General features: G+C 37.3%; 1 protein-coding gene across 6 annotated transcripts in view; it reads left to right on the forward strand.

Moving 5' to 3' along the window:
* Nucleotides 1–10,962, forward strand: part of LOC105198139 (TWiK family of potassium channels protein 9) — a 428,118-nt gene extending 417,156 nt beyond the window's left edge. For all 6 annotated transcript variants that reach the window (XM_026135521.2, XM_039452969.1, XM_026135520.2 and 3 more), the window contains 3 exons: nt 911–1,116; nt 1,576–1,864; nt 3,055–10,962. In XM_026135521.2, coding sequence (XP_025991306.1) covers nt 911–1,116; nt 1,576–1,864; nt 3,055–3,335 — 776 coding nt within the window. In that variant the 3' untranslated portion in view covers nt 3,336–10,962. The remainder of the gene's footprint in view (nt 1–910; nt 1,117–1,575; nt 1,865–3,054) is intronic.
* Nucleotides 10,963–13,634: the final 2,672 nt, after the last annotated feature.

Genomic DNA, 13,634 nt, shown 5'->3' on the forward strand with positions numbered 1-13,634 from the left:
GACCTTTTAGGTCGCAGTGACAAACTGGCGATTGAACGCCCTAGCCCTTTTCCCTAATTATTATTATTATTATTATTATTAATTATTATTATTATTAATGGAAAACATGGTTCAAAGCGTATGTAAATCTGTAATTGATTATCTAGATTTTGATTATCTAATCTTCTATGTCTGACAGCTAAACACTTTCCTTTTTATGTTGAAAAAGATGGAAACCCATAAGGTAAAAAAATATATTGTTTGTATTAAAGGTGTGAAAAGAAACAACGAACTATAAAGCTTTAGATTTGAATGTAAAGATCGCAACATCGGGCTCTGTGGGATTTTGAGATTTATCACACAAAAATAAACTTTTTATTTACTAAAATTATCATTTTAAATAAAATAACTTGAAAGGATTAACGTTCTTTCTAAATTAGAATCAGTATATTATTCACTGACTTGCCATACTTATAACTATGATCATTTCATTAGTAACTATTCACTATTTTTCAGTAATTCCGATTGAAAAGGGGATACTCTCACTGATAGGATCAATGTATTATTATTGAACGAGAGTGCATATGTCACCGATATAGTTATAATATAGCACTGAAATCAATAAAATTTTACTGTTTCCAATTTAAAGAGTTTTAGGGAGTTTTATACAATATCAATATGAATAAACTTTGACCATGGCGTGGGAATAACGTATTGAAAACATTGCAACAATGTTTCGAAGAAATCGTATAGCGAATATAATTTTTTTGAAATGTATATATGTACAATGTTATTTCAAAACTTTGAAAAAATATATATGAAATCAACAACATTTCGAAATGTTACTTAAATGTTTCTCGTTTACTGATCGTGAGTTTATCTATTGATTTCTCGAATCTCTTGATAAACTCGAGTTTCTCTCCTATTTCAGGTTGCGGAAGTATCGCGCCGAAATCCACTTGGGGCAAAGTTGCGACGATGGGTTACGCCAGTCTCGGGATACCGTTGACCTTGGTCTACCTGTCAAGTGCGGGGGGCCTCCTGTCGAGATGCGCCAGAGGCGTCTTCACACGTGCTCTTTGCTGCTGCCTCTGCTCGAATTGCGGCTACTGTTGCTACGACGAGAGGCGGATGCAGGTTAGCGCTACGTGGCGAATTGCTTCGTCGAGAATTTGCGTCGTTAGCGGATGAAAAAAAAATTTAATCGCCGACTGCCGGTGATACTACGGTCTTTCTCTCCTCCCGATTGAACAAACCGGGTATACGTGATCGGAAATGCATACGCGTGTTGCATCGGCATATCGACATACGCGTCGACAGGATACGCGTGTCCTGCGCGATCGATAAGGATTAATCGCTACCGTAGTATTGATTGGTTATTGTTAGAGCGCCATTCAAATAAAATTGGATCAGCCTTCGAAACTCCCCGGCATACTCGAAACACAAGAGTGTAAACCATGCCGGTGTTCAACTCGAAAGTGTTGCGATACAACGCGAATGTAATTGGCACACGTACAGTATGGTCATTTACACGCGTTGACGCTCATATATGAACGGATTTTCCATTCTCGGATTTCTTTTTTCCCTCATACGCAGGAAAAAGAGCGGCGGATGAGAAAAAAGCGACAGCAGGAGGAGCTGGCGCAGCAGCAGCAGCAACAGCTACAGCTGCAGGAGCCCTTTTACGTTCGCGCGAACGCATCGACGTTCACCAGCACCGTGGAAATTAAGGCCAGCCCGAAAGACGAAGTTTCGAGTCTCGGCTCGGGCGACAGGCCGAATGTTACCATACTCGCGCCGATCAGTATCTGCCTCGGCGCGATGTTGTGCTACATCGTTGCCGGAGCATTCACCCTGCACAAACTGGACGGCTGGTCATTCGTAGGTAAGTCCGGTTTTCCATGTTGGAAAAATATTTCATAAACTTCGGTGCTCAGTGTGGCGTCTCGCTTCTCGACGTGAATTCCGATTGGTATTGGTAGTTTCCAATATGAACATGTATCGGCGAACCTCAAAGCACTTCGAAAAAATTAACGCGATCGTATTTTCTCTTATGCTCGTATCAGATTGGCATAAATTCCGCGACGTAATATACGCAGCCCAATGTACGTAAACACGATATATGTAGACGTAAAGTTTATACTCAGAGTTGTTATGCTTAAGACATTTATGTTTAGAACAAATGTGTAAATTATGCTTCGAACGCTATGAAACATGTTTAAAACGTAAAATGTGATATGAAATGTAAAGTTGACATAATTGTTGAAAAATTTTGTATATTATATATTTATTTATTTTATTATATATTTAAAACATATTTAAATTATATATTTCAAACATGTTTTTTTTTAATACAATTTAAATCATTGAAAACTTTTTTTAAATAAAAAAAAAGTTGTGTGCTTATTTTTAATTATATATAACATTTATTTGTCATAAATATCATTAAAGAATTGACTTATTTATAAAATATAAGTCTTATAATAATATTCAAAACATATATGGACATAAATGAAAACTACATTTCTGGTCCTAGTATTTAAATTTTAATAATCAAATATAGATTTTCTTGCAATTAAATATTACATTTTTTTACATCAGAATGTATGCAAATTACTTTATTATAAATTTATGTTTCAATGCTTAGGTATTTTTATTAAAAATCAAAATCTTGAAAATTACATTTTAAAACTATTTTTTGTGCTAAACACAGCTATTGTTTATATAATATACGATCAAAGTACTTCTTTATACATTTCTGAAATTTTTTACTCAAAAATGAAAATAAATTTCGAAACAATTAATACTTATCAAATCCTTATAAAATATGAAATATATAATATGAGATTGACATAATTGTATAAAATATTTTATAGATTATATGTTTATATATTATATGTGATTAAAACACGGTTAAATTATATATTTTTATTTTAAACATGTTTTTAAAAATACTATTTAAAAACATTAAAAATATATTTTCAATAAAAAAACACGTTTTATTCTTTAAAAAAAACGTGATTTTTTTATCAATGTTGCTTGTGCTCTCTAACGACTAGCGCTTCTTCCATCTAGACGCAAGCTATTTCTGCTTCATGAGCCTAAGCACCATCGGCTTCGGCGACATGGTGCCCGGTTCTTATCCTCGCCACACCCTCGCCGACTCGAGAAACGTGACAGTCTGGTTCTGCTCCTGCTACATAATGTCAGGAATGGCCCTGACGGCGATGTGCTTCAACATTCTCCACGACGAGATCGTCCACCGACTGAGTCACCAGACGGACAAGTCGGAGCCGGTGAAGCCGAGCTCGTCCGTAGATGAGCTATCGACGGATCCGTTCGCGCTGACCTCGTGACAATTTCCGTCGGGCAATCTGTGCCACAGGAACGGCACCGACGAGAACAATATATGTGGCACTGAACCACCTACCAATATATTTGCGCACGAGAACGAAATCAACATCCTGAAGGACACCTTCAATCAAGTGGACGTTACCAGAGATTGCAAGCCGATCCTGAAGCTCGAGGATCACGTCCCGCCGATCTCTGCCGTCTACATGTTGCCCAAGGTCGACGAAGAGGCCGAGGAAAATACGGAAATGTGAAACTTGGACGCGGATTTCCGGAGATTGACGGTCCGGCGGCCGGGTCCAATCAACTGGAGATTACCCAGCAGCGTTTTTACGGAACGTAACCCAGATGGATAGGTATCTATAACACGTTGTACATGCTAAAGTCGTGTTGTCAGATCGCGACGAGAAGACGACTTTTTTGTTGAGTCTATTGTTAACGTTTAAATTCACAGTTTAAACATGCTAAGACGTAAAGTCCGAAAATAACGGCGCCCAAAAATTTACACCTTTGCTTTTTTTATCAAGAACGTAGATTATAGCGTTGTAAAACTTTTCAGATGTGAAAATTTATAGGCAATTCTAATTGTTACACAATTCATTAAAGTTACCTACTAATATCGTCTTTTTCGTAATTTGATAAACGATTGTGAGCAACGTTTTTTACGTTGCAACGTTTTTTACACTGTCTCAATATATGCTACTTCACGTGTCTAGATTCAACGATTAATGATGGAATCATTAATACGTTTCCATTAGTGATAATACTAATGAGCATAAATGAACGTATGAACAGTGCGCTATCCGGGACACATTCGAACAATTAAATAAAATGATAAGTGCTTGAACCGTTGACGCAAGTAGGACATTCTCCTTGAAATCGATGCAAGATAAATCTCATTTTCGCCCATGATAAAAGTGACATATAAATTGACATAGAAATGAAAATTCTACAATTTCAAATTTTTTTATTGCTCCAATAATTCTTCCCTTCGTCTCGAAACTTGTGTATCACAACTACAATTGAAATGAAATTGTATTGTATTTTAATTTAAAAGTATTATAATATATTTGTAACTATGCGCCGTGTTTTTGATAAATACAGTACGTTGTATAAAAGTTCTAAGTAAGAGGCACCAAGATAAGCAAAGTCTCTCGGATGCCGTAGAAATTTCTTGAACTTCCACCGGACGTTGCCAGACTAATTTTGAAGTGTCTTTAATAAATGTTTGCCGGATATTGCTGGAATACGGAGTTACTTCTCTTGCACGAAAACAGGATGTTACATGCTGGAAGGATAAATGCAAATGGCACTGCCAAAGTTTACTTTACGCTGATTAAGGGCACAAATTATTATTAAGGGTACGTATAGCGTTTAGCAAGGTACGGATGCGCCATTTAAAGGCACTTGTAAATGAACAGTCGCGTCCGCATCCGTGTAACTTAAAGTAATGCGGATTAATTAAAGAAATCACGAAGAGTGTAAAATTCCAGGAGCCACGAGTAATTATCTATTACGACTCGGACATTCGCGTACCGGCATTAACGGAATTACGTTTACATCGTCGATAAAATGAATAGAGCAAATGACCGGCATAAAATAATTTCCCAAGGGGCAATGGTGCATTTCATTCGCGGCCGGTATGCCGTTCGTGCGCGGAAATGTTGAGACTCCACTCTTTTATTTCCCTATCTTCCTCATTCGCGTCACGTACCGCTGCTGTTTCCTAAGAAAGCCGTGGAATCGACTGAAAAATTGATATTTCTTCAATATAAATAACGTCTTAAAAAAATACAGCGTCTTAAAGAATGCTTTAGACAGTCCCCGCGAAAACGAAATACCAAGATAAAATTTTAAAAATGTAATTCTACATAAATATAAATAAAGACGGTGCGCGCATCAAAGATGCACGTACGGATCTTCGACCATGAGCCTTGAAGATTTGTCAGATTCTTCCCTCGAGGAGATCAATGTAGCTGTTGTTGCGGAAGTACCTTTGCAATTTCGTTTTACGATCTATCTTCGCGAAAGCAGTCTGACTTATAATAAAACAGCAGATCCGGCAACTCCGTTCTTCGGCAAATTAACATATCTTTCGACCAATATTATAATTTCATGGCAAGTTACGAGGGAATTCTTCTTTACGGGATCCTTTCTCTTGAAATTAATTTCCAATAGTGTCGAATTTATGCTTGACAGCGATTCCTTTAGCGAAATAACACGGGCAATATCAATTTGAGCAAAATCAATCTAGACGTTGGCGCGGATGACTTGAGCGCGGCTCGCCCGCTTAATATTCAATGAGACCTCGAGGACGTCCTGGCTTGCGAACGGGAACCGACTTAATGTTTCTACACGCCTACTTAGATAGGGACATGTAAGGATTTTTTATATTTCCGTACTTAAGCGTTCTTCACGAAGCGAGCGCGGTTCTTGTCTGTAATATAACTAAGCTATCGACCCTCTCGGCATCTAGCTCCGGACAGATTGAGGGTACACACGTACGCGCGGTTACTCGCACGCATACCCGCTTATCGATCGATCTGTCACGTTTTCCTACGTCCCCGCGATTCTACCGAACTGTAATTTCAATCACACTGTCGTACGTGGAAAGCTGCGAAGATAGCGAACCGATTGTCGTTGAACAATGATTACATTTTCCGAGTGCGGTGTGAGCGACATCTAAAATGGAGGGATCATTTAAAGGTATTAGGCGAGCTCGAGCCGGCGAGGCGACTAGGTTTGCTCGCCGAGCGATAGAACATGATTGGTTCTTACCCCTGGATCCAACCAATCATGTTCAATTGCTTGACGAGCAGACCTAGAAAAATCTTCCCTCCTTTACCGGCTCGAACTCGCTCATTAACTCGTTCGAGTGAAAGGTTGCCTACGAAATATAATTTTGACCCTCAACCGACACACTATATCGGATTCGATATTTTGCCACACGTGGGTGTACGTCACCCAACCATTTTCAATCGCGTATATCTCTGTACGTAATGCACGGAATTTAAACAATTTTTTTTTTAATCGATACGCCAGAAGGCCAAGAAGAAGAATGAACAGATGCAAAAGTCGAGAAGTTGAATATATTCGAAATATTCAGGAGAGAAGGAAACGAATTCTTTTTTTTTTTAACAGCCCGGATATACGAAACCCAGTGTGTCAGCTGAGGGTTGACTGCAGTGTTAACTATCGGCGAATTGAGACGCGATCGTTTGCTCAGCGATAATTGTAGCGGGGTGTTGTAACATTGTAATAATAATTAGCAACGTGTTGTTCGTTACACTGCCATCGGCCGGACGCCAGAATCAAATGGACGAATGAATGAAATCAAATTCTGTGCTCAAGAACAATAACTAAGGTACTTACGGATAGGACATTAATCCCTAAGGATATTGCGTTTAGAACACGACTATCCCCGTTCTTTCATATTGATATTCGAATAGTCTACGAGAAAAGTGCGTAAAACAAAGCGTAACTGTGAATTAGCCGATTATTTGCGCCGCGTTATGGAGCGATCACCTGCGCGCGCGGCGATTAATGTTGTGAGCATGCCACACCACCTATATGTTGCCGCATTAAATATTCGTTACATATCTCTCTTCGCGCAACTATAGATAACATATAATTTAAAATTCAACGTAAAGCTAGAATAAAATGTATATGTTAAATTCGACTCGTATTTTTTTTATACTAGATAGTCCTTTGCGAGTACGATATGTAAAAAAAATTGCGCCGGACCGACGCGGAAGCTCGTCACGCAGAGGGACGAAATGGTCTGTTCCCTGTAACATATCATACGGTATAAGGGATTTTGTCGGCCGGTCTCGTCACTTACGAGCGATCGTACGTACGTCACCTCGATATTAAAAGCGCCGAGCGAATCGCTGAGAAGGCCCGCGTCGCCGCCGGCGCAACTTGCAGGCGAGAGAATTTCGTACGGTGTCTAATGACAATCGATACTGGCTTGAGCAGTTGCTAGAGTTATCGTTATCACTCCGTCGGTGATTCGATGGAGGGTCGTGGCCGGCAGCCAAGACAAACTTTACTTTGGTGCTCGTACCAGGCCATCCAGCCATCGATCCAACCTACCCGCCCGTACAAACTTCCTCACACTCGAGTTCGAGTCGAAACGCGGGCGCTTGCTCCAAGCTGGCGCTACGGCGATTTGTTGCGAGAATCTATTTACAACTTTCCATATACGTCCCCGTGTACGCGAGGAATCGTGCAATAACCGCCGGCGTGTCGCGATTGCGAATGCCGGAGGAAATGCTTAAAAGTTGGCCGCCGCCGCCGCTGTCGCGTTCCTTGGTTAAAAAGATGGAGCACCGCGAAAAATGGAAAGGAAGACACAGGGAGAATGATATCGCGCGCGATCGATATTTCGTATAACGCCCTCTGATTAAAGTTTTATTAATCGATATTCTTGTATGGTACTTAGGACTTACGGGTTTCCTTTTTGGTCGCGCTATTTTAGATCGCTTTTAATTCTTTCACGAAGTTTCCTCTCGAGATAATAGACTCATTTACGAGGTGAACTTGTGAAGCGAATTAAAGTTTGACGTAACTTTTCACTGCGGATATTGAATTCGTTAAATGTAAGTGAATTTGGCTACATCAAGAAAACATATATATCGTATCGTATCATCACTTTGCTACTCGCGAGGTGAGGAAGAAAGTTACAAAAATAAATAAATAAAGCGTGCAACCTTGCATCCTCCGTTAAAAATTTTTTTAATTAATATCAATTGATCATCCAATACCTCAATGCGATTTTATATTATGCGATTTTTTTTTTATATTCGCCGTTTCGTAAAACTTACACTGTATCTTCCTCGATAACAAAAAGGACGGTATTACGGTACTCTCATTTCTATTCTTTTATTCCATTATTCTTTCCTTTTCTTCTACTTGTAATTTTTTTAACGAATTGTGAGATGGGAATGCATTATTTCGCGAGCATTGAGGCGAAAGGAGAAGTCCTTATTTTCCTAGATTAGCATAATTACCGTTGCAATATACAGCAGATTGTGGCCAGCAATTTTTTACGTCCATACATAACGCTGTCTATGAGCCCAGAACGTGGTCCCAGCGCGGCGAAAGTCCAGGCCGGCTTCTCTCCTTTCAGGATTTTCTTTCCTACGTACCTCCTCATCTTTCGCCCTTACGTTCCGGTTTCCTCTGTCGTACTCCAGGGAAATATAACCGAGTTCAAAGCTCTCGATGGTCGACACGAAACTTTAGCGCGACAATTTTGCACGAGAAATATCCAATGAAAGTCAAACGCCACGGGATTCAGCCTCATCGGTGCGTTTCAACCTTGAGAGGGGGAGGGGGAGAGAGAGAGAGAGAGAAAAAAAACGAGAGGAGGAAAGCAAAGCCAGCCCGACCTTCCAGCGGCCGACTTAATGGAATTAATGGTTCTCTGCTGTCGCCTTACATATTCATTCTGCGCGCGAATCAGCCTGTGAGCCGTCTGAGTTTTCGAAAACTTCAGAAAGTCGAATCTATGTCTCTTGATACTCAATTGCGCTTCTACCCAGGGCAATTAGTGTGTTCCTGCTACTTCCGGCTACTATCATTTCAAAGGATCCGAGTAAAGTGCTACTAAATTAAAGCAAACTCACTTCGCACAAAGTTAGCAATATTTGATCAATGTGCTTACTTGTAATTTATTCATTTTCATCTCGCTTTATTTTGTTCTCGTCCCCTCGCAGCCCGCGTAGAACATCCCCGGCGAGGGATTAATTTAATAGCGTTTTCTTTTCACGAGAATAAAATAGCTATTCATGTATTTCGGTTTAAGGCGAACGTTAAATAGATAAGTGTTTGCCATCCGGTGGAATCGTTATCGTTGCTACTGAAGCGAAATGTCGAAGAGAAATTGCAGGAGAGGAAATCTCGGAAGACAGATGATATCCCCCCCTCCCCCTCCAGAAGTGAAATCTCATTTATAAATATCTGAGTTGCAACAATATCTTAACGATATAATTCCACTTCCGTAATTAATGAATTAACGAGATTTGCTTCTGCCGTCCTTCTATATCGCAAGTCTTATACGAAAGTGTGCGTGTCTCAGTATTGTAACATTTCAGCACAAATTGATAGTAAACGCAATTATAATAAATGTATTACCGACTCATATTTCGACATACTTTCGTCTCGTCTCCTTGTAACAAGTTTACGATTATTTATTACATTTACTGTAATGCTAAAGTGAAATAAAAATTGAATTTCTTTTATTTTTTTTCTTTCTGTGCCATCAACTGTACCATTTTTAAGATAACGCATAACGTAATCGAATCTGCAAGCCTCTGTTCATAAAGCGAAATATATCGATACATACCAACGTTAATGAAATATTACTTGTACATAGAATTAATATGTGACTGTACGATAACATTATATTAGTATTTATTGTTAGAGCGTCAAGTCCAGTTATTTCGAGTCGTATTCGTCACGGCTCGCTTGTCGACCGCTTTCACTGAAGCTCACGATTGTAAATACAATATTGTCCTAGAGTGTAATAGACGTGAATGTGAACAAATCTTGTTAGATCTTGTTATCGAGCAACAACAAAAATAATTTGGGAAAAATTCTTCCACTACTGTAATACCGATTGATATATCAATTTATTTCTTTCGTCAATGTGAGAGAGGCAAATTAAATGTTGCAAATGTGCGAGAAATGTCCGTGCCGGATTTCGATTGATTCACGTGACTCTATCGTTAATAGAGCTTAGGGATCATTCATTCCTGCCGTCGTGTTGCGTTAAAAACGTACGAGACTTTGTGTAAAATACATTGTTATTTTCAGAATAGAGCACACACATCGGGAAGCAAAGTAATCGTTCGTCTAAAGATGCTGCAATAAATAAGCTTGAAAAATTAACGATGGCATCTGATTTGCGAAAGGCTTTAAGTGAATAAATGATCTCGAAATTTCTAAACTATCGCTAGAGATTATGGAAGAGAGAAATATAAGATGTTTGCTAAGTAACGTACAATGCGACAGTAATCCCTTCCGTGCTCGGCTCATAAATCATCTCAATAATTCTTTGCGCGAGCAGAGGAAATCTTAATAAATGTCTGATTCTCTAAACTTCGCGCGCGCGTCGTCGATCAAAACAAAGTTTTCTATACGCTTATAGCGACCTGCTGTGTCCGCGAATTAATCATAGTTAAAGTTTTCCCGAGGTTCGCTTATGAACTCATTTTTTTCCCGACGATCATGCATTCCTAGAAGATACACAAGCATCTGGAACGAACTTTACGATCCCCGTCTTGATAAGGTCTTACGATGTTCAGGGGGATAACGCACAATTTTTACCGTGTACTTTACAAATTGTTTTAAAAGCAATCGTTTAGGAAGTATCCGAGATGCAGAGTACTGAGATGTCAGAAAGGCGTATACACTATCGTCTCTCAGATTACACACGTTGTATACCGAAAAACTAAGGTCTTACATTATATTCTGTAAATAGCTGTGATGGCGAGCAAGGTGCGGAGTATTGGCCGACGAAATTGTAAAATACGAAGCGAACGATTTGCTGGATATTGTACGTCTGTATAATCATTTGTCAAGCAATGTATTCTACGATAGGAGATAATAAAGAAGACTTATCAAAAATTTCAGTGAGTCTGTACCAACTTCCTATTGACATTCATAGTCAATTTTTAATTTTTTTTTTGTTATTTAAGACCGTCGTATCTTATATTTAAAACTATCTTTAGATGCTATCAATCAATCACAACTGCATCTTATTAAGACATTACTTAAGATAGTCTTGAAATACAAATTGACTATGAATATCGGTCTTAGCATCCCTTTATGAACAGCATATGTTAAAATACATTTTCTTACATGCATAATACACAAACTACGTCAGTCACATGAACAACTTTCTTTGGGAATGCTGACTTTTAATAGCTCTTATGAAAGTATATATAGGAAAAAGTTGCTAAATACGTACCACTTGAGTTATTTTTTATTATATTTCATATTTGGTGTTGTTTTGGACGTAATAAAAGTTTGAAATTGTAGCTTGATGTTTCAGTCATCCATTATTACACGTTAAACCTTTCAGTAATAACAAATTATTTTGTTATAAGCTTCTCTGTAACATGCTGCGAATGGCGTAACATAGAAAAACCGGTTGCCTAAAGTACTTATGATATCTTAAATCGTATCGTCTTCAAAAATATCAAATTTATGAATTAAAATAATTAAAAATGTAAAAAACCTTTGACTAATATTGATTTTATTAATTTGACGAAAAAGCGATCAAATATTTAATAATTAATCAATAACTAATGAAAGAACAAGAAATAAAATTGGCTCAAATTTATTTTTGTACTTGACAAATTTTCATTCACAGCAATCATTATTATACTATCACTTATCAATCTTACATTATTATCTTTCCTTTATAGTAAAATTTGTAATGATACAAATTAGGAAATTTTATAGAGTTTATAAAATTATCGATTTAATTTTTATAAAAATTGTAAATACGTATATACAATAAATGTAAAATATTCTACAAGTCTTATGAAAATATAACAATTTAAAATAAAATTGCATAATTACGTTATTATAAGCTATATACTTGATTTTTTAATATGCCAATAGCATGCACAAAACAAAATAAAACTTGTTTTTTATCTATATTACATATTTCTTATTTACTTTTTATTTTTGTTATTAAATATTTGCTTATATGAAATAAATATTTAAAATATTGAAGGATTAGGTTTTCAGCTACTTTCCCGTACATACTCTATATTGAGCTCAACGAGAAAATTTGCATGATTGATTTTTATGTTGTACCTTGTAAGAATAAACTAATCAACCTTTTCATCTTCGGCAATATTATATGTCGGCGTAACGATCTGTGTCTAATCGTTAATCTTTATTCGTTCTATTCATTCACTCGCACATACCTTATCTTACCGACAGTACGATATTACTAGCTCTTGTTTGCAAATATATTATCAAGGTAATTAAGAAGTGAACATTTTTTAAATCCTATTTCGGTTTAAAACAAAATATGAAAATTTAAAGAATAAAGAATTTGGAGAAATTGATTTATAAAAAAAACGTTGACCATCAACTGCTTTAAATGTGAAAGTTTTTATCGCATAAATTCGTAATTACGCGCAAGATATTTGTTAATCCGAGAATGGTAGCATGTAGGCCTATTCTGTAACTTTTGACGACAGTTTGAAATCTCTCCATTGAGGAAGCTAATACCGAAACAATATCGAAACGACGTATTGGATATCGAAACTAACTTGATAGTGCTGGCAAGAGTAAAACACTCGACGTTCGTTTGAATTTCGACTTATTTTTGAGTTGCCAAAAACAATTTTACATGAATGATAGACAGCCACTTCAGGGCACGTATTATTGAACTTTTCGGAATGAATTCCGATCGGAATTATTCAATTATTTTCTAGATTTCTATTGTGTTTTCTAGGGAAAACGGAATAATACCGATCGAAATCCTTTCCAAACAATTCCGTAATACATATGTGCGCCCTGTTATCGTTTTGTTCAATTTTACTGTTGTAACTCTGTGTACATTCGTTTATACGTAAAATCTCGATTCGAAATTGAAATGATATCAATATGATACTTTTGATGTTGAAATAATTTATCGATTCAACATCGATTTAAAGAGTCCTAAGAGAGAAAAAGAAAAAAGATAAATCGTACACAAAGTTTAGTCCTAGAATACGGAGAAAAAATAATCTTGATAGTTGGGAGTTGAAAGATAAGGAGAGGGAGAAACGACTGAAATAATTTGTCGATTAGACATCGAATTAATGTTGAATCGAAGTATATTTAATAATTCCGATATTGATTCGACTAGGGATGCACCGGATACCGGATATGTATCCGATTATCCGGCACTATCCGGCAGAGGCTGGACAGTACTGAATAGCCGGATATTTTCTCTTATCCAGCCGGATAATGTGATGTTAACATCAGATTAACACCATTGCTTATTTCGATCAGAGAGAAATCTGAGAACAGCCATCCTGGCGTTTTTCGACCATTAGCGTCACCAACATCCATTTTCGCGTATGGAATTATAAATCACATCAATTTTGCGACACTGTCGATAAAAGATTTTTATCGGCATTGTTGCAAAATTGATGTGATTTAAGCCTACAGCACATAAAATATTTAGTATTACCTCTAAAAAAAAGAACAGACAATCCTATATTGTGGTGGAAAAAACAATATTCCAAATTTCCAAATTTAGAAAATCTTGTTTTAAAATATTTAAGTGCTCC

This window comes from Solenopsis invicta, chromosome 8 (assembly GCF_016802725.1).
Source record: "Solenopsis invicta isolate M01_SB chromosome 8, UNIL_Sinv_3.0, whole genome shotgun sequence".
Classification (NCBI taxonomy): Eukaryota; Metazoa; Arthropoda; class Insecta; order Hymenoptera; family Formicidae; genus Solenopsis; species Solenopsis invicta.